This window comes from Choloepus didactylus, chromosome 23, assembly GCF_015220235.1.
Source record: "Choloepus didactylus isolate mChoDid1 chromosome 23, mChoDid1.pri, whole genome shotgun sequence".
Classification (NCBI taxonomy): domain Eukaryota; kingdom Metazoa; phylum Chordata; class Mammalia; order Pilosa; family Megalonychidae; genus Choloepus; species Choloepus didactylus.
The window spans coordinates 8,908,623-8,934,916 of record NC_051329.1 but is presented as its reverse complement, the minus strand read 5'-3'; the positions used below and the strand labels follow the sequence as shown (position 1 = coordinate 8,934,916).

The 26,294-nt window shown below is 37.0% G+C and overlaps 1 protein-coding gene across 10 annotated transcripts in view; it reads right to left on the bottom strand.

The window, feature by feature from the left end:
- The window catches only part of CLIP1 (CAP-Gly domain containing linker protein 1), a 167,419-nt gene that overhangs the window by 5,785 nt on the left and 135,340 nt on the right, over positions 1–26,294 (bottom strand). For 9 of the 10 annotated variants that reach the window (XM_037816725.1, XM_037816726.1, XM_037816728.1 and 6 more), the window contains 2 exons: positions 25,400–25,520; positions 5,835–5,887 (listed from right to left, as the gene is read on the bottom strand). In XM_037816725.1, coding sequence (XP_037672653.1) covers positions 5,835–5,887; positions 25,400–25,520 — 174 coding nt within the window. The remainder of the gene's footprint in view (positions 1–5,834; positions 5,888–25,399; positions 25,521–26,294) is intronic. The other variant, XR_005213978.1, reaches the window with a different exon arrangement.

The following is a 26,294-nucleotide window of genomic DNA, read 5'->3' as shown; positions in this document are numbered from 1 at the left end:
TATAGACATGCCAGAATCTGCATATCATTGTATCCATTTGAATTTAAAGAAAAAAGTTAATAAATTTGTAAGATGTACTCTTACAAAATAAACTGTTACACCCCAACCCAGCCCAACCCAGCCCACCCCCCCAAAAAACACTTCCACTAAAATCTAACCCGGAGTTGAATTTACTTTTTGAATAAATCACCAAGCAATAATAACCATGAAAAAAAATACACACATGCAAAGCAATTATACAGATGTCATGCAGAGCCGTTTTATGCTGGAAGTATCAATTGGTTCTCACTAATTTCAGTAACTTTTTAGAAGTTCCAAGAATGTATTTTTGAGACATTATGGGCCAAAACAGTAGCCAAGACTGCTACTACTATTCAAACTGAAGGATTACTACTTTTCAACTATAGAATCTGAAGAGGACATTAAATTACTCATAGAAATAAAAGATATTTGCATAAAGGCAAGAAGAGTAAGTAAATGTTAAAGTGGTTTCTAAGTGCAGAATGAAAGCGGGGGGGCGGGGGGAGCCTGGAGGGAGAAGTCAGAGCACTCCGTTGTGTTCTCAGAACCCTGGGGCACCTCGCCAGAATTTATCAATGTAATGGTGGTGGTGGTGGGGGGGGGGTCCTTTAACGAAAGGGAAACATATACCTTGAAGCCAAGGAGTGGAAAAAGAAAGGGAAAGATGAAGGAAAGATGGGGAGGGAGGGATAGACACAATACACACAACCTAAAAGGGCAGGCTGGTATGTGTTTTATATTTTTACAGTATATGTTACAGTATATATATTTATATATTTATTTATTAAATTTTTTTTTTGGTAAAAATCACATGCATTAAAAGTATCAAGGTCAGGAAAGACCAGGAGAGACTGAGGAATTGTTACAGATTGGAGAGACTAAGGAGATATGACTGCTAAATGCAATGCAATATCCTGGAAGAGATAAAGGACTTTAATGGGGAAACTGGGGAAATCCAGAAAAAGTCTAGAGTTTAGTTAGTGGTGTTGTACCAATGTTAATTTCTTAGTTTTGACAAATGTACCGTGGTTACGTAAGTTGTTCAACTTAGGGGAAGCTGGCGGAAGGACATATGGGAACTATCTTTTTAACTCTTCTGCAAATCAAAGTATTTTAAAACAAAGATTTAAAAAAATCACATGCAGTATGAAATGCAAAAAGACCTGGTATCACAAAAATATTTTGGGAAGAACAAAACTGGAGAAAATTTTCCTAGTGAGCCCTCAGGCCATACTTTCTTTGCTGTCCCACAAGCTAAGACACGGCATGAATGGAGAGAGTTAACGAGCAGCGAGAGGTCAGCACTTTAATGATCAGCCCAACTGCTCTCGGCTCTGATAGGAGTAACTGGGTGCAGCAGAGCACAGGCTGGTTCAGTCCATCTCAGAATCAACTGAAGGAGGAGGAAACTGAGGCCCAGGTTAGCTATGGTGGAATGTATGTCTGGTTAGTGAGACCCAAGATATCCGGCATATGAATTACAGAATTCTCATGGTTTATGGTAAATTGAAATTCTACACAGAAATGGAAATTTAAGTCTTGTATTTATCTCACTGTGTGGCTTACACTTACACTCCAGAATGATAAGTAGTCAGAAAAGAATCTGAGACTTACAGAAATTTCCTGAATTCAACACCCAAACATTATATGTACGCTGGACAGGGGCGGGCATCAGTGCTGCTAAATTAGTAAGTGAATAACACCTTGTTAGGAAACAGGATCTTGTTTTGGTTAAAACAAATAAAAAAATTTAAATGGAAGGAATGTAAAGCCACCTGGAAAGTAAATATCTGATGTTATCCAAATATTCAATAACTTTTGGGATTCTTAAGTCTCTGTTAAAATTATTTAATAGCTTATTCTATTGTAAAACTACTTCAGGAACTTTGTTATAACTCCAACTCATCTTTGAAAAATGTATCTTCAAATGTTTTTACTGAAAATGATCCGGATTTGGTGGTGGTTTAATGGTTTAGATTCTCCTACAATCCGGACTCTGTCAGGGTCCCACAGGTTTTTGTATTAGGGGAGGACAGACACACTACCACCCGGCAGAGGGAAAAGGAGCAGGTGTCACTCTCTGGGGCCATCAACTACTCTATCCTCGAATCATGTATACAGACAACTCCTAAGTGAAGGTGCATTCTAAGGTGGCAAGCAGGGTATTTGTTGTAGTTTGCAGAAAGATGCATGGTTAAGAAAGAGATCTGAATTGTGATTTATATGCTAAATGACATGACACAAATACTCTGGAAGCTCATCTTTGTGACTGATGTTCATTGGCTTCTTAGACCATTTCTAAAGTCCTGCTCCCACCGTGCAAACCCAGAAGAGCTACATTAAAACATTTATGCCAACATTACTGACATCTGAGTCACAAATCAGACTGACAGGGGGACCCAGATTACTTTTAAGCCATGATAGCTGGAATGACTTGGAATTAATTATTCAAAAGATCAAGAAGAGAAGATAAACACAATATGAAAGAAGGGCTATAAGGGTCAGAAATTATTTTTTTTTTCTCACCCCATCACCCAAGGGAACATATTGCCCAGATTCTTTCCTCACTACTTAATTAAGAAATAAATTCCAGTAATGAAGCAAATACCTTAAAGAGTTACTGGGCAAGCTTTAAAAATGCAAGATAACAAGAACCAAATATTAGAAACATGAAGAGAAATGCAAAGACAGTGAGGAGAACTAAATTTGTACTGAGGTTCTTTGCTGTATAAAGATATAAAAAAGAAATATATGTGTGTTGGTGTGTATATGTGTATATACTGCTGAGAATATTTTACAAAACAAAAGCAAGACACATAGGGACAAAGGCAGCCAAAAAATATGTACAACAATTTGGTTTACTAAAAATATATGAAATTTATTTATTATGACGTGGATAGACTTTCTTTAGTCTTACCATTAAAGACACACAGATATAGCAAAGGAAGCAAGAGCAGGAAAGGGAAAAGAGAGGAGTGGAATGAGCATTGATACGGAGCGGAGCTCGGAGACAGTCAGACAGCCACCCACAGCGAGCTTAGTGAGCTGAGGAGCACGCGGCCTCTTCAGAGTTTGCAGACAGCATCGGCAACGGTTCTTAGTTCCTGACAGAAATCGTGCACTTACACTAACAGAATTAATTCTGACTCCCAAAATTCCATGTCTAAGCTTATGGCTTTGGAATCTCTCCTCGACATCAAAAAGTCTAGAAAAGGGAGGGAAGCTGAACACGTACCCAAGTCTGCTTTAGACTTGTGTGGTGGAGAGGAACATACATCTCCAGTTCTGTCAATTAGAGCAATTCAAAGTTTTCTCTGCTTTATTTATCAGACATCTTGGAACCTGTTTTGAAAATAGTTTGCCTCATTTGGAGACCTGATTTTTGAACTCAAGATGAAAAAGTCTGCAATATATTGCTTGCTAATCAATATTTACAAATACCACACCCCCCAAATGGGGGAAAAAAAAACCCACAGCAAATACAAGAGGATGCTACTAATTTCTTAATGGTAACTAATTTCATCCTACAGTCAGAAGTCCTAAAAATAAGTTAAAGAGAGGCAATGAATGTATAACTTGAAACTGTACTTTAGGATGATGACCACTTGAATGAAGTGATTATATACTATCTTGACTCTAAATTCAACTATCACTTCTAAATTAAACTTCCGACTAAGTTCTCAGTTCTCACAGGAACTTCGCATTAACTTGAAATTACATTTCAAATATCCTTCTGATTTAAGTACTTCCCAGCTTTTAGATTAAGATCATATCAAACTCTTTTTAGTACTCTCTGCTAGATGAATTTACTTAACTATTACACACATACAAATCCTTTACCAACCTGACTTTTAGAAGGCATTTAAGGACCCAAATTATTAAAGTACATTTACATTCAGATTTCTAAAATGGAAATAATTTTCTATGGGGGTTAAGTAACAAATAAATTAAAAAACAGTTCCAAATATGAGAAACTAAGAGGTTTTTAAATTTGTCACCTTCATCTATATCTGATCAAAATTAGTATAATTAAAAAGACATTCTCACAAAACATACCCAGGACTTAAAACAGGAGCAGAGATGGTGAAGTAAAGGCCAGACAATCTCATGGTACCCAAATTTGTTCTACCTTTTTAAGTCATGAAAAAAGTCACAAGACTAATCATGTTTTGAAAGGCACATGATTTAGTTAGTCTCATGTTTAAGTAAGAATTACAGATGCACAGCCTCTCTTTTTAAAAAAAGATAAATCAAATAAATTAATAAATAAAAGTCTTAAAGGTAGAGTGGGAAGAAAACTAGCATAAAAATCTGCAGACTGTGTCTTATGCATCTCTCATTCATCAGCCCAGAGTCCTTGACCAAGTTACTTAACTTTCGGGGACTTCACCGCACTGTTTTGAGATTAGATGAGTGGGTGAATTATGAAGTGCTACCTAAACGGAAGGGGATATGGCAGCACTTACACCAGCCCACTTCTGTGTGTGTTCCCTTGCGGCAGATTCACAAGAACCCAAACCCTACTTGTTTTTCCACAAATCCTGGATAACTGGCTACATGACGGTCTTTTAAAGAAATATAGCTTTATGTATGCAAAATTCCACACCCTGAGGCCCACATAGGACAAAGCCGTGCCTGTACACGGGGACTAGCTGAAGGCAGGGAAGACAAGTCACCACGCCTCCTGGTCAACAGAGACCACACATGCATTCTGGAAAAACACGACCTTCGTGAAATTTTAAAGAAGAATGAATCTAAGCATTTCTTAACAAAAAAGAAAATAAAGAAAGAAAGAAGGAAAGCCACTCCTGAACTGAGGCCTAATGTCCTTTAGAATGCCTTAAGAAACTCGCATATTTTTGTGGGCTAAATAAAACCCCAAACTCCTAAGCCATCGCCATGCTGGCAGGAGGGGACATTGCCAGTGTAAAATTCAGTACGTCAGTGTGTCAGTAAGGAACATTCCTCTGCCCTGACAAGTAAATGAAAATACTTTGCAAGAGCATGGAGGAATTCTTGGTTATGCTATTCTGAAAGGTTTTTGTTTAATTATTTTTTTTTAAACGGGAAAAAAAGCATGCGTCTACTTCTGATACACATCTATTCAGTATTCTACTGCAAACCATTGCATAGGCTGTGATTCTCAGCAACAGTAACATAATCTGCTTTTCATGCAGGGTAAAGTACAGGATTTCTCTAGACACAAACTGCACATTTTTAGAAAGTAGACAGCAACTAGGAAGCTGTATAAGCATCGGGCTTCTACAGTGATTATTTCTGTGGGCCACATTCATCGCTGCTCGAAAGTACTGGAAAAATAATACTAGGCTTCCATTTGAAGAATCTTATCATGAAAGACTAATAAACAACAAAGCTCCTTTTTAGAAAAGAAATAGAAACATTTAAAATGGTGCTAACACCCATTATCACTGAAAAAATTAAATTTTTATATAATTGAAATCAGTGTTTATATGCAGGTCAACTGCTCCATGTAAAATTATGATATTTTTCATTAGTTACTGAAACTAGGAGGTAACAGCAGTATAATATGAAACAATATGATTTTTAGAACACTTCTTAATAAATGCAACTGTATGTGATTTAAAAATTAAACTATTCTTTGTTTCTGTAAATATAGTGAAAATTTAGCAAATGAATTTTCATAATTTGTCAATTTTGAGTACCAAACCATCAGAATGCAATCTTCTAAATATAAGGTCCCTTCTTTTCTACTCCAAGTCACCATACACAGCATATGCTGACACTTCCCTTATTAAATACACACACAACAGTAAACAAAAAAGAAAGCCTACCTCTTTTTCATTTCTAACAACTGATTATTGAGTACAGATCTCTCTTCTTCCAGCTGGGAAAAAAACATACACAAAAAAAATTCAGTTCATTACGAGTCCATAGGCAGGACCATTTTTCATTCCACATGCCAATTACCCGGCTCCGGGACACCTAAATCTGGGGAAAACAGCAAGTATTCACTATACCACAGGATGCATAGTTAATAATCTACAAATCACTTATGACCTGAAAGACACCCTTCTCCATGAACCTAAGCGTTAAAAATACTAAAGAACGACACACTAAACAGTACTTGGCACATCACTGGCATTCAGTAAATATTTGTTAAATGAATAAGTGAAAGCTTCACTATTAACACTCTTCTTCCTTAAACAATAGAGGTCAAGTGTCACAGAAGGCTGAGAAGGGCATTTAATCTATACCGACCTCATTTCAGTCATCCATTAATTCAAAAAATATACATGGAACAGCTACTATATTCCAGGCATTTGTTTCTCATCTAAAAATATGAGGTGGTTACAAAAGAATTTCCAAAAGAATTTTAGTTCTAAAATTCCATTATTCCATTGAGGGTCATAATCAAAAGATTCAGTTAGTATGATCCTGGACTGGATCTAATAATGAAAGAAAAAAAATGTCCCAAAGTAGAACATAGATTGTTTCCTTCATAGTCATATTACTTTTCTTGAACTTGATAGCTGTACTTTAGGTGAGTGTCCTTGTTCTCAGGAGTCCGTGAAAGTTTTAAATGTTAGAGGAACTTGATGTATGCAACTTACTCTCGAATTTTATGAGAAAAGTAAAGTAAGAGAAAGAGAGACAGCAGTAAAGTAAGTAAAAGTAAAGTAAAGTAAGAGAAAGAGAAATGGCAGGAGGGAGGGATGTCGCAAATGCTAATAGATGTTAAGTGCATATCTGGATGTGGGTATGTTGGGAGTTCTGTGGATTATTTCTATTTTATTTTTGCAACTTTCCTGTAAGTTTGAAATTTTTTCAAAATAGACCCAATTAATTTTTTAAATAGACCCAATTAATCTTGTGAAAGAAGACTTACCTCTAATCTCAACCCGTACCAGTTTCCAATATCCTAGAATTTAAGCTACTAATTAGCTTTATGTAGTCATAGTCTTATTATTAAGTATACATCAGTTATGTAATGCTATAAGGTCTTCATATTTAAGATATTCTTGAATATGCATAAACATGTATGTTTTGAACGTAAGTATACAATTTTCATGAAATCTACGTTGGCTAACATACAGGTTTTTCACTGTAAGTTCTTTGCTTTCCTAATCCATAAAGACATATGTTTTTGCTACATTAATAATTCACATAAATATTGAGAAATTTTTAAACAGTGAAAGGAAGCAAAAAGGGTAGGAGGCAAACTTTAAAAAACGAAATGAGAGGGAGAATATCTGGAGAGTGGGATGTAGATATAAGGGCCTTTCATTTCTTCCTTCATGCCCTTTATATGGTTTCTATTTAGTAAAAAAAGAAAAAAGCCTGTTACTTTAATAATTACAAAAAAAAAAAAACAAGAAAAAATATAATAACAATGTTACATTTGGGAAATGTATACAATGAATTAATAAATGGATAAAGGACATGGCAGATAATTCACAACAGAGAAAATACAAATTGTCAAATTTGAAAAATCATTCAACCCCAAGAAAGAACAATATGCAGCGATCTCTGTCTGTCTTACAGGCTCTATTAGGCCTGAACATCAAAGGAAAAGAAGTTTGGGATTCTCAATATGTACTGATTCTTTACAGAAAATAATGTTTTCTCTTCTTCTGGTCCAGGATCTAATACAGAATTAACAAGTAGCATTTGATGGTCATATCTCTTTAATATGAACAGTTCCTCAGTTTTTCCTTGTCTTTTGTGACCCTGACATTTTTGAAGAGTACAGGCCAGTTATTTTGTAAAATACCCATCAATTTGCATTCATCTAGTATCTCTATGTGATTAGTGTCAGATCGTGCAGTTTTGGTGGGTAAACCACAAACGCAAACCTGTTTCCTTCTCAGTACATCTTATCAGGGGATATATACTGCTGATTTGTTCTATTTTTGGTGATCTTAACTTTGATCATTTAGTTAAGGAAGTATCTTTCACATTTCTTCATTGTAAAAGTACTGTTTTTTCCCTCTGTAGTTAACACATATTTTGTGGGGAGATACTTTGAAACTATGTAAATAACCTGCTCCTCAATAAACTTTCATCCACTTATTTTAGCACTGATACATTAATTGCCTGAATAAATTATTACCATGATAGTTACCAAAAGGTGATTTTCCAATTCAATCTGTTTATTAGTTGGCATTTCATGGTAAGGGAGGCTCTCACTTTCCCTCCATTTATTTATTTGTGTCTGCAGAGACTCAGGGTTTACTCTTTTATTCAATAGGTTATAATCCATTACCATTATCATTTATCTTCATGCTCAAATTGTCAAAAATTTGACCAGTGGGAACCCTTTCAAGATGGTTCTGATGTCCTTTTGACAAATCCCTATTATTCTTTTCAGCAAAAAAGCATTTGTTGCTTTTTAGTACAACAAGATATTCCAGGCTCATCTTGTACTCTCTCTGTCCTGGCCCTGGAATCAACCATTTCTCCAAGGAATCCTGGTTCCTTTTAGTGTGGAAGAGTATTTTTAGAAACCAAGCTTTCAGTGTAAGTGTGCTCATTGTTAATAAGGTGTTGTTACTTCTAAGTCCTGTCAGCAGACATCAAAATTTAAAACTACTTCTCTTCAAGAGACACTGTTTACAAACTATAAAGACAAGTCACAGATCAAGAGAACACATCTGTAAAACAAAGAACTCATATCCTGAATATACAGAACTTTCACAACTCAGTAAAAAACAAACAGCCAAATTTGAAAATGGACAAAAGATCTGAACAGTTTACTGAAGAAGAGATAAAATGGCTAAAAAGCACATGGAAAGATGCTCAACATCATTAGCCATCAGGAAAGTGCAAATTAAAACCACACTGAGACACCACTCAAGGCTTCAAAATCAATGGCTCCCTAGTTGAAAAATGGGATAAAATGCATAGCATTAACAAGACAACAATACTAAGTGTTGGCAAGTACATGGAGTTACTGAAAAATCTCATAAACTGCTGGTGGGAATGTAAAATAGTAGTCATTCTGGAAAACAGTTTGACAGTTTCTTATGAAGCTAAATATACACTTACCTTAAGATCTATCAGTCCCAATCTTAGGTATTGACCTAAGACAAACGAAAACATGTGCCCATATCTTTTCATAAATGTCTCAAACAACCTGAGTCATGAGAGCCAAAAATTGGAACAATCCAGCAGTCTAAATGGATATACAGACTGTGATATATACTCACAATGGACTACTATTCAGCATTAAAAACAAGCTACTGACATATATAACATGGGTAAATCTCCAAAGCCTTATGCTAAGTGAAAGAATACTGCTTTCAGTTATTTTTGTTTACTGAGACTTGTTTTATGGCCTAACATATGGTCTATCCTGGAGAATGTTCCAAGTGCTCTTGAGAAGAACACATATTCTGCTGTTGGATTTGTGTTCTATACATGACTGGTAGGTCTAGTTGGTTTATAACGCTGTTCAAATTTTCCATTTCCTTGTTGATCTCCTGTCTAGTTGTCCTGTCAATAATTCAAAGTAGGGTATTGAAGTCTCTATTGTTGACTTCTCCCTTCAATTCAATCCATTTTTGCTTCATGTATTTTGAGCCTCTGTTGTTGGAAGCATGTGTTTATAACTATTATATCTTCTTGATGGATTGATTCTTTAATCATTATAAAATGTCCTCCTTTTCCTGTTGCAATTTTTGTCTTAAAGTCTATTTTGTCTATTAGTATAGCCACTTCAGCCCTCTTTTGGTTACTATTTTCATTGTTCATCTTTTTCTATCCTTTTACTTTTAACCTATTTGTGTCTTTGAATCTAAAGTATATCTCTTGCAGACAGCATATAATTAGATCATGTTTTTAAATCCATTCTGCCATTTTAATTGGAGTATTTAATCCACTTATATGCAATATAATTACTAATAAAATTACTTTAAAAAGAAAATTCCATTTATATGACCTACCGGAAAAGATAAAACTATAGGGCCAGAAAGGATAAGTAATTTTCAGGGCCTGAGAGGTGAATGACCATAAACAGGAATGAGAGAACTCTTTGGGGTGAAGAAAATCTTAATTGAGGGGTCAGTTATCTGAGTATATATATTTGTCAAAACTCATCAAACCGGGAGAACCTAAGATGACAGCTAGGTGAGACAGGGCAAAATAATATCTCCGTGAAAAATACTAGATAAAAACCAGAAGATGCCAGAGTACCGGTTTCAGCAATGCACCAGCTGGACAAGGTCTGCTAGAACCACAGGGGCCATACACTTGGTGAAAACGGGAGTCTGAATTCTGAAACGAGTGAGTAAGCCAGCTGAAAGACCCGCAGCCATGCTGCAGTGTGGCGAAGCCAGGGGTTGGCATTTGGAGATGGACTGGTTCTTTTTTTTTAAAAAAAAGGGAAAAACCCAGGAGCGGCTGCATTTGCGACAGTGAAAACCGTGCAGTGGAAGCACGGCAGAAGCAGTCTGAGCCCGCCTCTCGGTGTCTGGTGTGGAGGATAGCCGACTGCAGAGTCCCTCAAGGCCAGGGGAGCGGAGGGGAGAGCCGGAAGGAGAAAGAAACCCTGCTGCTTGCAGCCACTCCCCGGCAGGCTGGAGACACTCCTGCCCGCGGCCGTGCCCACAGCCCAGAGCCGCGCCAGTCGTCCCTGAGCTGGGAAGGAGGAGCTGTGTGAGGAGAGGGGAGGGGTGGAGACGCCCCGTTCAGCCATCTTTGCATCAGGCTGAGAGCGCCCCTGCACGGCCCGGCAGCCCGGGGCTTCCCTTGAGGGATGGCATGCACTTGTGACGTAGCATAGCCTTCCCTCAGCAGAGGTCCTGGAAGACCATAGCTGAAAAGGGGGCCCGCTTGGAAAACCCAGGGAGCTACATCAATGCCAGTGGTTTGTGGGTCAGTGTCAGAGAGGATCGGCGACAGAACTGAAATGGAGGCTTAGACTCTTGCAACAGCCTTGAATCTCTGGGAACACCTGGGAGGTTTGAATATTAAAGCTGCCCTGCCTTCCTGACCACCGGGACACACGCCCCACATTCAGGGTGGACAGCTCCAGCAACACACCCAAATTGAGTTCACCAACTGAACCCCACAAGAATCATTTCCCCACACACCACAAGAACAAAGTTGAGAACTGACTTGAGTGATATAGGTGACTCGCAGACACCATCTGCTGGTTAGTTAGAGAAAGTGTACGCCACCAACTTGTATTTCTGAAAAATTAAATTGGTATTTTTTTTTACAACTTGGAAGAACCCTATCAAGCAAAGCAAATGCCAAGAGGCCAAAAACAACAGAAAATCTTAATGCATATGATAAAACCAGATATGGAGAATGCAATCCCAAAGACCCAAATCAAAATATCAGAAGAGACACAGTACTTGGCACAATTAATCAAAGAACTACAATCGAGGCACGAAAACATGGCAAAGTATATAAAGGACATGAAGAAGACCATAGAACAGGATATAAGGGACATAAAGAAGACCCCAGAAGAGCACAAAGAAGACATTACAAGAGTAAATAAAAAAATAGAAGATCTTATGGAAATAAAAGAAACTGTTGGCCAAATTAAAAAGACTCTGGATATTCATAATACAAGATTAGAGGAAGCTGAACGATGACTCAGTGTCCTAGAAGTCCACAGAACAGAAAATGAAAGAACAAAAGAAAGAATGGAGAAAAAGATCGAAAAAATCAAAATGGATCTCAGGGATACGACAGATAAAATAAAACGTCCAGACTTAAGACTCACTGGTGTCCCAGAAGGGGAAGAGAAGGGTAAAGGTCTAGAAAGGGTATTCAAAAGAAATTGTTGGGGAAAACTTCCCCAATCTTCTACACAATATAAATACACAAAGCATAAATGCCCAGCAAACTCCAAATAGAATAAATCCAAATAAACCCACTCTCAGACATATTCTGATCAGACTCTCAAATACTGAAGAGAAGGAGCAAGTTCTGAAAGCAGCAAGAGAGAATCAATTCACCACATACAAAGGAAACAACATAAGACTAAGTTGTGACTACTCAGCAGCCACCATGGAGGTGAGAATGCAGTGGCATGACATATTTAAAATACTGAGAGAGAAAAATTTCCAACCAAGAATACTTTATCCAGCAAAACTCTCCTTCAAATTTGAGGGAGAGCTTAAATTTTTCACAGACAAACAAATGCTGAGAGATTTTGCCAATAAAAAACCTGCCTTACTTCAGATACTAAAGGGAGCCCTACCAACAGAGAACAAAGAAAGGAGAAAGAGATATAGAGAATTTTAACAGACATATATAGAACCTTACATCCCAAATTACCAAGACACTCATTTTTCTCTAGTGATCATGGATCTTTCTCCAGAATGGACTAATATGCTGGGACATAAAACAAGCCTAAATAAATTTAAAAAAAAAAATTGGATATACTCAAAGCACATTCTCTGACCACAATGGAATACAAATAGAAGTCAATAATTTGTGAATTGTAACTCCACTATTTACTTCCTACATGATATAAAATACACAAACTCTAATGACAAATCAGTGGTTCTGAACTCAATGTAAAATATGCAAGTTTTGACAAGAACTATATAAAGGTGGGGGAATGGAGGAGTATAGGAGCATAGTTTATGTGTCCTATTGAAGTTAAGTTGGTATCAAAGAAAAACAAGATTGTTATGGATTTAAGAGTTTAATTTTAAGACCCACAGTAAACACAAAGAAATTATCAGAGAATATGACCATAGAGATGAAAAGTAGAGTATGGGTTAAGAGAAATGGGGGAAGGGGCAATGGGGAGTTAAGAAATGAGTGTAGGATTGCTGTTTGAAGTGAAGGGAAATTTCTAGTAATGGATGATGGGAAAGAGATAGCATTACAACATTCTAAATCTGATTAATTCCACTAACAGAAGGCTAGGGAGGGGGTAGAATGGGAAGATTTAGGCTGTATATATATTTCCACAATTGAAAAAAAAAAAAAAAGGACAGTCTAAATAGATGACAATTCAGTGCCAAGGATGACCCTGGATGGGATCTGAGGATGGAGGACAGGAGGCTCAAAGGGACACAGTTGAGACAAGGGGGGAAAAAAAAAAAAGGAAATACAGAATGTATGCTTTGTATCAATGTTGAATCTCTTAGCTGCATTTAATGGGATTGCATAAAAGAATATTCTTGTTCATGGGAATTGCATATGTGAATTATAGTGTTTGTTCAAGGATGGGTGCAGCTTGCTCTCATACGTTCAGAAGACAGAGCAATAGATGATGGATAGGGAGGGAAAGAAATACCGGTGTGACAGTATGTTAAAGTTGGTGGATTGGGGTATCAGGGGAGGGGGGTCAGGGTATGCTGGAGTTCTGTGTATGGGGTTTGTATTGTTTTTGCAACTGTTCCTATAACTTTGAATTTATTTCAAAATAAAATTAAATTAAAAAAAAACTCATCAAACCATATACCTATAAAGGGTGAATTTTATTTTCTATAAATTATTTCTCAATAAAGATAACTTTGGGAAAAAAGCAAATTTGAGTAATTTGTACAAAACTTTTTTTGTAAAAAACATGTATTATGTATATATATATGCATCTGTATATGCTAATACACACTTGAAGAACAGTATGGAAAGATATACCAACCTATTTATAATGTTATCTCAACAAAATGGCAATTGGAAGAGCAATAAATTTTAATTTACACGTATTTAATATTGTTTCATGTTTACAAACATGTGTGACAGATTTATAACTTTAAAATAAACACTACAATTTAAAACAAATAGATAATCCTTATTTTTTTAGGGATACAAACAGAAGTATTTATAGATGAAATGACAGGCTGTCTAGGATTTGCTTCAAAATAATCCATGATAGGGTGAGGGGTGAGTGGGAATACAGATGAACTAAAGTGATCAAGAACTGATTGCCATTTCAGTTGGGTATATGAGGGGGGTTCATTGTAATATTCACTCTGCTTCTGTGTAAGCTCAAAATTTAAGAACATGGATAAGTAAAGGCAAAAAAGGGAGAGTTACTTTAAAGAAAAATATTATACGAATAACATTACAGTGAAGGTAGTGTATGAATGATCATAGTTTGGGGAATACCGAACCAGAAAATCTCAAAGATCTCACCTATCCATAAAACTATTTTGTAAATAAACGTGGCAGGTTATTTGCTTTACATCTATTATTTAAGTTAAGAAAAATGCTAGCTTGGTGAAATGACGGACTTGTTGAAGCTCAAAGTCATTCTGTATGTAATTCTTGCTTTTTTAGGCTCAGTAAAACCACTTGAATGAAAATCTTTAGTGAGGAGTAGCAATTTCATTCACTGCTGTGCCCTGTTTCTGGAACACTGCCAGGCACACAGTAGGCACTCAATAACAAGGTGTGGAGTGAAGGACTGTCACGTAGGCAGTGTGCTGGCACTCTCTGTGGGTATGAGTTAGTAGTGCCACTTGAAAGCCAGAGTTCTTACAGTACAAAGAGCTCTCTTGGTTTAACTAGTTTAATCAAGCCATTGCTAAGCTGATTCTTTACTCATTGATTTCCCCAGTGAGGTGGTTCATATTTGGGCTATTTCAGTCTCATCTCTAAGCAAGTGTTCTAGGTCTAGATTAGCAGCTCCACCTTGACAGCACAAAACACATTCCCTGTGTCTGAGGATTTCTAGTCTCGCCTCCCACATACAGACAGACAGAATTCTGCTTTTGGAAAAGGAGAAGGTACTGGAGAAAAAAGGAAGCAGAGGATTCAGTAATCTTTGTGGCAAAGATCTTTCACAGAAGAAAGAAACAGTGTGGGATGGGCAAGGTGATGCGCAGCCTAGATGCCCCATCCTAAAAGGGCCTTGCTGCCCAGCTGCCAGGAGCGGGGTTGGCAGAGCCATCAGCAGCAGGGCCTTCAGGGATGGCCTCAGCTACAGAGTCATACCCCTTCCCCAGGGTGGACACCAGCCAGTGACTGATCAATGTGGGATTACAGAAGATCGGCCATCTCAGTCCATTTGGAACAAATCTGAAGGCCACCCTAGCTAGCTCCAGAGCTCCTTATGTGTTCAACTGAGGCTGTCACTGGAACTGCATCGCTGCTCAGGTTGTTCCCTCTGCCCAGTCCTGCTTCCTTCTCCTCCATCCCACAGGTGCAGCCCCAAGGGCACACCTTAACAAACATCACGCATGCTACGCACCCTCTCAGCCTGCTTCTCAGAGAACTCAACGCACAATGGTATGCATCAAGTTACCAGCATAAGTTCTTATAAGACACCATGCCTTGGAGACTGGTTTGCATTTAAATGAATAAATTATGTGACTAGATAGATATATTTACATCAGCAAATACATACACACATAGGTATCCTTGTCCTTTATCAAGGGATGCTGCTGGTAGTGTGGCCATAAGGTGGGGAGCCTGTGGCTGAGGCCAATTCCTATGAAGTAGTTTTTATACATTACATACAAATTGTCACCTGTTTCTTTAATTTCTACCCCTGGATGCTGAAAAGATAGCAGCTACTATTAACCTTAAAACTACTAGTATCTTTAGTGCTGCCAAAGTGCATCCTCTGCCCAGCCACGTACATCCTCAACTCTATGGGGGCAGACTGGAGAGACTGGGCCCCTGACCCGGACACTGTGGCAGCTGCTTCCAGACCGGATAGCATCTCAGAGCTAGGAGACGGCTTTCTACGAAACCCCTCAAGAGCCAGAGTGGTTAGGATGACTCCCGAGGAGTCCAGAGGGATGTCTCAACCAAGAAATGTAGGGTGTAAGAAGGCCTTCAGGACCTGAACATGTTCCCTGGCCCATTTCCTAAATGTGATGCTTGAAAACATTGACTGGGTAAAAGGATTCCCCACAGACCCCAAGTAAATCAGCAGATTTGGCTTCAGCAATTTCAAAATTGTAGATAGAACTATTATTTGAATAATTGCTTTAATATTTCTGTTAAAATGATACATGATATTTTTTTAAATATCCGAAAGCCAAAAAAAGAAGAAAATATCTTCCCCAATCCTACCACTCAGAAATAACCATAATTATTAGCCAAACGTTACCTGAATTTAATAGGAGAAAAATTTTTGAAGTAAACAAAAGAAACAGATTGAAGACAGAAAAATATTCTTTACTATAAGAAATTTTATATTCTAAGGGACTCCACTAGGTTTATACTATACATTTATTTTGTATATGCTCTTTTGCTGTGGTACATATATTTAAAAATATGTGTTTTAACAGCTGATTGTATAGCATGGATGATTGTATGGTATGTGAATATATTTCAATAAAACTGAATTAAATATATATATATGTTTTAAGTAAAACTTTAAAAAAAAAACATGAGGTTAAAATCATTTTCTTAAGTATAATTAATTTTAGATGATATCAAACATCATCCTGACTCAAAAGATGAGGAAGTTAATATATTTCCACTTTCTTTCAACTCTATCACCTCAAATTTTGTTAGTCTGTAAATTTTTTTCTTTTTTACCTTGCAAAGGTTTTAAAATTATATTCAACAAATGAATTCCTTAGACGTCTTTATCATAAACAGGACAAAGCAACATCACATGTCTCCTGGTGGGCACATCACTTACTGAAAATGCATAACCCCAATACAATCATGAGGAAACACCAGGCAAACCCACAATGAGGGGTGTGCTACAACATGACTGGCCTGTCCTCTTAAAAATTGTTAATGTGAAAGACAAAGAAAGGCAGAGGAACATTCCAGTTTAAGGAAGTCCAAAGAGACGTAACTCAATGGAATGCTTGGTCCTGCATCGAATCCTGAATCCGAAGAAAAAATGCTATGAAGGACATCAAAGGGACAACCGCCAAAACTGGAATATGGACTGTAGGTTAGATAACAGGGTTGTATAAAGGCTAAACTTCCTGAATTCAATACTTGCACCGTGGTTGTGTAAAGGGAAGCCCTTAGGGTATGAATGTTCTTTTTACTCTTACCATTTTCAGAAAATATGAAATTATTTCCAAATATAAAGTTTAAAAAATAATTCTAGTCTGTATACATAATTCCTATTATTGGCTTGGTTCTCTATTTGGATTTAATGCTCACTCTGGCCATGGTTTCTCCTTGCTTGACAAGATTTTACAAGTGACAATTTTCCAGGAGGATTCATACATGCTACGGTTTTAAGTTCTTTCACGTTTGAAAATATCTGTGTATCTTCTTTCCTGAATAATAACTTGTCTGGATACAATACTCTTGGTCGTATCTTCTGTCCCTCAGAACTTTGGAAGCACTGCACCGTAGTTTCCTGGCATTAAATGTGGCTGCAGTGGGCTGACTGTTCACCTTTTTATAAGGGATTTGCTTTTCCCACCTGGGCAGTTAAAGAATTATTTCCATATTATTGTATTTCAATAATAACTAGGACACTTTTTGGTGTCCTTTGTTTTTGACCAGTTTTTCCCACTGGGTTCCTTTACTAGGGTTCCATACAATCCTGTACAACCTTTCAATCTGGGGTCCAGTTCTTCCTTCACACTAGGGAACTGTCCTTATTTTAACTCCTAATATTTTCATTTCCATTTGTTGAGTTCTCTGTTTCAGGAATGCTAATTGTACACATTCAGATTTTTTTTGTCTTCCATATTTTTTATCTGTCCTCTAATTGCTTTAATATATTTGATTGTTTTCCTCTGTATGTATTATGACTAGATCAAGACTTTCCTTTCATTTTTAGGATGTTCTTTAGGTTCCTTTCTGATTTATGTAGTAGTTTCAATATAATATGGGTTTGCTTCCTTAACTCTTCAATCTCTCCTTTCAACTTATGATGGTGTTATTTTAGATCTCAACTATGAGCAGTTATTTTATTCAACTAAGAATATAATACAAAGCACTTTTTATCCTTTGGGTAATGTTTTCTCACGTCTAAACTTCTTCATCTCTCTTTGGATTCCTATGTTCCTTTCTTTCTTTTTTTTTTTTCTTCCTTTCATCTTTTTGCCTCTTTTCATTATAATACATATTCATCTGTTCATCTTATGATGGGCAGCTCTAACCAGACCCTCTATTTGCTCACATACAATGTGAGTGCCTTTTCTTTGAGACCCTTCCTATCTTATTTGAGACCTTTTAACGATATCTCCAAGCAACGGTTGAAAAGTTAGGCATTATATTTTATAAATTCTATAGCTGGAGAATCCTGGGGGTAGGGGAAAGGAAAAGTCCTGCTGGGGCTAGGTATAGATCCCTTAGAGGTCTTTTCTGAGGTTTTTCTTCTAGTGTCCTTTATCTCATTTACTCCATCAGATCAGAGGCCATCCTATTCCCACAGTAGAATGCCCCAAGCCTGCAGCCACAGGGCAGATTTTACAGCTTGCTCTCTCAACACCTACATTCACCTCCTCCTCTGTTGCTTCCCCTGCACTTAGAGGAGATCCAAGCCTCTTCTGTGGTTGGAGGTGATTACCTGAGACCATGAAGAGATCTGAATTTCCTCCCCAAGTAAAAAGACAAAAGCACGTGGGGGAAGCCCTCTGCCTTTCCCCCCTTTGCCCTCTCCCCTGCTGCCTCCTGGAAAGGCTTGCAACGCCAGGAGGTACCACAGCTTTCTGGTGAGCATAAGGATGAAAACTGCACGCTCAGGATAACAGCAGAGCAGAAAGAAAGAGCAGGGTTCTTGGAGGACATTCTTGACTGGCTGTGCCCACCCTGGACCACCCACCTCTGGACTTACTATCATTTGAGAAAAAGCACACACACACACCCCCGTCCCCCAGCCCATTTACTTAAGCTACCAAAAATGACAATTAGCAGTTTTTCCTGCTTCTGGTACAATACTGAGGTACTAAAAGCCATCTAATCTTGAAGATTTTTCCTTGACTTCTTTTCTCTAGGCTGCCTCCTCACCTCTGCAGTCTAATTTTCTCCAAGCCACATTGGGCCAGGGGTGGGAGGGGTTACACTGAAAATTCTCAGGGGTTTGACGCTCGCCTTCCTTGCTCTTACCACTGGGAACACAGTGTCAAACAGAGACAAGACACAATTCTGTTTCTTTTCTTGGTTGCCAATTTTAAGCTTTATAGCATTAAGCTGTCTGGTGTTGCTGGCTGCTGCCAGTGACTTTTTTTTTTTTTTTATTAAATTCAGTTTTATTGAAATACATTCACACACCATACAATCATCCATGATATACAATCCACTGTCCACAGTATGATAACACAGTTATGCGTTCATCACCACAATCTATCTCTGAACATTTTCCTTACATCAGAAAGAACCAGAACAAGAATAAAAAATAAAAGTGAAAAAAGAACTGCTAGTGACTTTTTTAATAGCTAAAAAACTGTTCTTTCCATTAGGCGTATGGAGAGAGATGCTTTTATCCAGCTTCACTCAGCCCTATATATCAAGAAGCTCCCTGGGCCCAGATTTAAATTATACTGGATGATCACCTTTTTTTCCCAAATAAAACATGACAAGATAAAAGTAACTTTCCTTTTGTAAACAATCATGTTCTGGGAATTCAGGCATGTTTAAAAGGCAGCAATTATTCACAAATCAATTTAGATGACAACCCTAGTTTTTATATACTGCATCTGCTGTAACCTCTGTCAGAAAATAATGTTGATGAAATACAGGTATGAGTCATCTAATCCCTGTCCAGTTTCCACAAGTAAATGGTAACCTTTTGTGCAAATAATCAGGGAGAAAATCAGTGTTGGTACCAAAGTAACAGCTCAATATATTTGCAATCCATACAAGGAGAATGTGTGTGAGGTTTTGGAATGATAAATCAGACATTTAGAAAATGACTGCCTAATATGACTATTTCATTTACAAAATGACTGCCTAACATGATTATGATTATTTTTAGTATTCCCTATGAAAAGAAAATAATGTTAAGTATGATTTCCATTAATCCTGAAACCACATGACCCTCTCTGAATTCACACTGTATTGCTTGTACCACCCACATACAGCAAATGCCCCACTAATGTGGTGATAAGGCTTTTGGCAACCCCAACTCTGCAACAAAGCTAAGAAACGAGAAGTCACTGGAATCATGTGAAAAAGTAGAAATGGCAGCCACAAAGTCTCTGCATCTTTTTCTGTAACAGGATCTGAGGCCCTCATTAAAAACAAGATATTCATTTAACATCCCATACATTCATTCATAAAAACCTACATATGCTGTCTGATTCCTACTCATAGCAGGTATAGGTAAAGAAGCATAAGCACAAATATAGGCGTGTAGAGAATGCTACACTAACATAAGGATAACAGCTAACTCTGCTTGAGATTAGAGGTGATCACATTTTGGATGGGTGTGTAACAATGAGGAAAAGTTCACCTAATGGCGAATGGGAAAATACGGAAAATCAGACAGGGGAATGGCAAGTAATTAGGCATGACAACTGTATAACCACATGCAAAAGAATGAAGTTGTAATGTCAATACGCCTTTTCAACATGAAGAAGTTAGAATGGTCATTATCCAAATACCCCCGAAGATGAGAAAATCATCAAATGAGAGGGAGGAGTTGTAACAAGAGAAGTTAGGATTTGACAAATGATTATGACTACTGAATCATTATACAGATACTTCTTTTAGTTTCCAGTATATTGGAACAGCCAGAAGGAAATACCTTAAATTGTAGAACTGTAACCCATATTATACTTTGAAATTTGTTTCATAACTACCTGTTGAACAGTATTTTGAAATTTATCATATATATTATATATATTATATATTTATCATATATAAAATATGTAGTATTTCAGAATTAAAAATGTTTAAAAAAAAGAATGAAGTTGGATTCCTACCTCACTCCATATGGAAAAATTAACTCAAAATGGATCATACACCTAAATATAAAAGCTAAAACTATAAAATTATTAGCAGAAAGCACTGGAGTAAATCTTTGTGACCTTGGGTTAGCAACGGTTTCTTAGATATGACACCAAAAGATTATAGTATGTAACCTTCTGTGTCCAGCTTCTTTCACTTTGCAAAATGTTTTCCAGGTTCATCCACACAGTAGCATGCATCAATACTTCTTTCCTTTTAAGTGCTGAATTATATTCCACTGTATCAGATATGCCACATTTTGTTTATCATTCATCATTTGATGGACATTCGTGTTGTTTCCACTTTTTGGCTATTGTAAATAATGCTGTTACAAACATTTGTGGACAAGTTTCTGTTTCGACATGTTTTCATTTCTCTTGGATATATACCTACGAGTGGAATTATTGGGTCATACGGTAATTTTATGTTTCACTTTTTGAGGACATGCCAAACTGTTTTCCACAGAGGCTGCGTCATTTTACATTAACATCAGAAATGTAAAAGGGTGCCTATTTCTCCATATCCTCGCCAATACTTGTTTTTTTTTTTTTTTTTTTTTTAAATAATAGTCATGTTAGTGGCTATGAAGTATTGTGGGTTTGATTTACATTTCCTTAGTGACCAAAGACATCAGACATCTTTTCATCTTCCAACTTCATTCTTTTGCATGTGGCTATCCAGCTGACCAAGAGCCATTCGTGGAAAAGTCTATTCTTTTCCCTTAAATGATCTTGGCAATCTTGTCAAAAATAAATTGGCCATAGATGTACAGGTTTATTTCTGGACTCTCAGCTCTATTCCTCTAGTCTATAAGGTCAACCTTTATGTCAGTACCACACTGTTTTGATTACTGGAACTTTATACTAAGTTTTGATACATCATCTTTTTTAGGTGATAAAAAGGGAGAATATTCTAAAAAATCAATGTCAACCCTTTTTAGGTTCTAAAGAATTGGGGTAGCTGGTGGTGGATACCTGAAACTATCAAACTACAACCCAGAACCCATGAATCTCGAAGACAGTTGTATAAAAATGTAGCTTATGAGGGGTGACAATGGGATTGGGAAAGCCATAAGGACCACACTCCACTTTGTCTAGTTTATGGATGGATGAGTAGAAAAATAGGGGAAGGAAACAAACAGACAAAGGTACCCAGTGTTCTTTTTTACTTCAATTGCTCTTTTTCACTCTAATTATTATTCTTGTTATTTTTGTGTGTGTGCTAATGAAGGTGTCAGGGATTGATTTAGGTGATGAATGTACAACTATGTAATGGTACTGTAAACAATCGAAAGTACGATTTGTTTTGTACGACTGCGTGGTATGTGAATATATCTCAATAAAAAAAAAAATTTCAAAAAAAAAAAAGAGTCTCCCTGAGGGAAGGAAACAAACAGACAAGGGCGCCCAGTGTTCTTTTTTACTTTAGTTGCTCCTTTTCACTTTAATTATTATTCTGGTTATTTTTGTGTGTGTAGTAATGAGGGTGTCAGGGATTGATTTTGGTAATGAATGTACAACTAGTAATGGTACTGTGAACAATCAAATGTACGATTTGTTTTGTCTGGCTGAGTGGTATGTGAATATATCTCAATAAAATGAATTAAAAAAAAAAATCAATGTCAGAGGGAAACAGGAATTCTTTTAATTTCCACAAGAAACCTCATTTCCAAGCCTTGGGGGCTTGGTTAAGAAATCCTGACAAAGGTTAATATTTAGGTAAGGTAAAAATGACAAGTGTAAAATAAAATAGTCATCACGAAGGGAGCGTCTCAAAGGAAATACAAATCCTTAGTCAATAATTCCAATGAGATCCTTCAGATGCAGAACAGATTCTGGGATGCCTTTGGTTTTCTAAGCAAAAATAAATATTTGAGACAGGAAAAATACCGGTAGAGTTTAGAGTGCATTTTTATAGCACTGCTTGACCCCCACTCTATTCCTACCTCAATTTTTTTTATCTTAACGACAATACTATAAAGTAAAAATAAGTTTTATTTTCAGTATAGTAGCAGGAAAAACAGGCTTCAGAGTTAGACAGACATTAGTTCCAATCTTAGCTCCACCAATGCCTCTCATTGTGTGACCTCAGAAAATTATTTCATTTTAAGCCTCAGTTTCCTCATTTACAAAACGAACAACTCACTATCTCAGGGGTATATGGTGATGGTTCAGTGAAACAAGGGTAAAACAATCAATTCAGTAAATGTTTACTGAATTATGGCACTTCTAAATAAAGGAATGAGGCTGGACTTAGATCCCAGACCAGAATTTGTTTACTCCATGTCATTCTAGTCTTCGCTGTCTAAACTTTAGATTTAAACAGTAACTATTTCAATAGTGCTACAATTGAAATTATTTCATTAAAAGAAAAGGGGGTGGAGTGGGTTCTGGCTAATACTGTGGCTCTGCAGTAAATTCTTGAACAGTGCTGATCAATAGTTTGGCTCAACTAGAGAAAGTGAAAAGTGAAAATTTGTTATTTTGAAGAAGTAAACAGCACTCTAGATTCTTAAAAATTATAGAATAATAGTAATAGAGCCCAATGAATTAATCCAAGTCTTCCTTAAACTAAGGTTGTTTCTCAGTTTTTTTAAGAGGGTCAAGGGATGAATTATCTGTAATCTCTTGGCCGTCTACTTCCCTTTTAACAATCTCTCCCATCAAAGCCTATCATGTTTAAATTCATACCCACTTGTTTCTCTCGTCTAAGTAAAATACAGAAAACCAAAAAGAGCCTAACAATACATCCCATTCTTTAAAAGGAAGTCACTTTCTAGCTGTTCCTTGTAGGCACAATCTTCTAACACCCTTTAAAGTCACTGATTTTCAAATTTTTAGTCATAAAACTTTTTCAAAAGGAAGATAGTTCAAATCTCAGTATTCCAAAGACAGAAGAGCTGCAGGGATGGAGAGGAGCCCTAAAAAACTCTGCCCAAGGAACCATGATGTTTCCTTCTGCATCTTTTTCAGTTCTAAGTGACAGAAATAAGAATTGAAACCATCAGCTCAGCAAAGGTCACCATATAAAACAAGAGGACGCTCTCTATATGTTTCTATTTATGGAATCAGAATTGATCTGCGAGTCCCCACTCTGATTTTCAGTGAAATGAGACAAAGATGAGATGGGAACAGACTCAGCACTTAGCCAAGATCCTTCTCTTGGAAGTCCTTATAGACACATGGATGTTAGAACTACAGAATGTAATAGATGTTCTAGTTTGTGCCAGGAAAAAAAGAACCTAGTCTAGTCAAAGGGCTTCTATTCTCCGTGAACTCCAATTTCTCACACACTAACCAAAGGAGAGTGTGGAGACTCCAATTAAGTCAACAGACTTTGATTCTTTTCCTGACCAAAATCAGAACATGACAAATTTCTCTTGACATTTACTAGCTAAATGATGCTGTGCAAATTACTCTCTTTTTCGTGCTTCAGTTTCCTCTTTTACAAAATAGGATAATAATAGTGCCATCTCATAGAATCACCATAAGGATTCAGTGAGAAGATAGCTACCATCTATTTGTGCCTATCACATAGTTAAGAGTCAATAAACGTTAGCTACTATCACCAGTAGCATAATAATCAGCTTGGAATCTGGAGAAAATGTGGCATTTCTTTCATGAAACAAGAAAATCATGGAAAGCTATAATGAAGATTTTAAAGTATGAAATCAACCCTCCAAAAAGTGCTTTCATCGCAAAATGTACCGTCAATGGGAATTACATGCAACTACGCAAACTACTCCATCCCAAGGGAGAGAATTAATCTTTGCAAAGTACACTGGGGAAAATTCTTTTTTCACTTGGAGTACAAAGCAAGAACCAATCAGACAGCACAATTCTCTTAAAAATTTTAATTCTGAGCTGCTGCTCTGAGCTCAGGTAACTAAAAATCCAGCACTTTGATTTAACTGGTGAGAAAGAATAGAAGAATAAAAAACAGAATATAGCTTTCTTTAAAATCCAGTTTTGTTTTGATGTTTTATAAACTTCTGTCAAAACCTTAGTAAAAAAAAAAAAAAAAAAAAATCTTTGTAATTTAAACCCAGAAGCCAGTGGGTTGTGGTTTGCTTAGAGTCCACTCCAGTTGTAACACACATCCTATCTATCAATGTGACGTGGATACGTCTACACAGTTCCATTAGAAAATGTTTTTAATTTTTTTAATTGTAAAGAAAAGCTGAGTTCTACTTAAAAACAGCACCCGACCCTCACATCAAATCCATACTCTTGAATTCTGTTTCCTTGGAACCAATTTTAATGTAAAAGAAAATTTTGCAATTTAAGCAATAGTAGGGAGAAGATATTGTCCCTTTCCATTTAAATGCATTGCTAAGATAGTCCAACAAAGATCTTATTTTCTACTCACTTGCAGGTTCCCAGTGTTTTGTTTTTTTTTTTCCTTAAGGACCTATCAACTCACTCCCACCCTAAGTCCTATAGCAGAACTTTTGAAAACAAGGAGACACATAATCAGATAACTTGAAATCCCGTTTGGAACAACTGAACCACATTAAGCACATCCCTGAGCAGCCTCCGGGTGCACTGCAAACAGCTGCAGATGTGCACGGCAGAGCTAGGACGCCTACCAAAGGCCCACTGACCTTTTGATGACTTGTGACTTCGTCCCTGCTTCTCCCCAGCTCCTCAGCAAGTTTAACGTTCTCTTCCTGCAATGCTGAAAGCTGCTGGGACTTCTGAGCTGCTGCCTGCTTTAGGGTTTCTCTGCAAGGACAGTGAGTGCAGGGTTACCATAGAAACAAGACAAGCAAGGAAACTGTGGGAGACAACCAGCCTCACAGAACCGAGGAAAATATATCTGGGTCACGTGCCTGATAGGATCTATAATAACAGGAGACAGCATTATCTATGTGCGGGAGGGGCTAAACAGCTCTAACCTCTCAAAAGGAGGGTTGCCACCCACAACTATTACATTTTTTTTAAACCTGATAATCGCTAAACCTACCCTCCCACACTTATGGTTACCCCACTTCTAAACACTTCCCATAGAAAAAGGAATTTCAATATAAAATAAGTGATAAATGAAATGGTCAGTGCGCCCACTTGTCTTTGGAAATATTTCCATTAGATAATTATAATGAAACCTAACATGTTGATAAAGTAAATTAATTTGCTGCCAGGCACTCTGTTCTAATCACACAGATCTGTAATTTGTTTTTTTCTGGCAAAAATAAACATCCAACAGTTCCACTTGCCAGTGCTGATGTGAATCTGAGCAAATTTTTTAGGACAACTAAAGGTGAAATGCCCAAAGGAAATGGCAGTTTTCTAATTACATAACAGGTATTTTATTTTAATTGTGTTCTTTCCCCAATGCTAATGTGTATTTAAAAGAAGCAAATAAAAGTACAATACAGCATACTAATCTATATACTGAATATTAGCATATAAAATATGCACAGGGTAGGTATATTTATTGAACATCTTCCAGTGTTAAAATCAGTCCGAAATATACATCCTAAACTGTTACTCGTTACA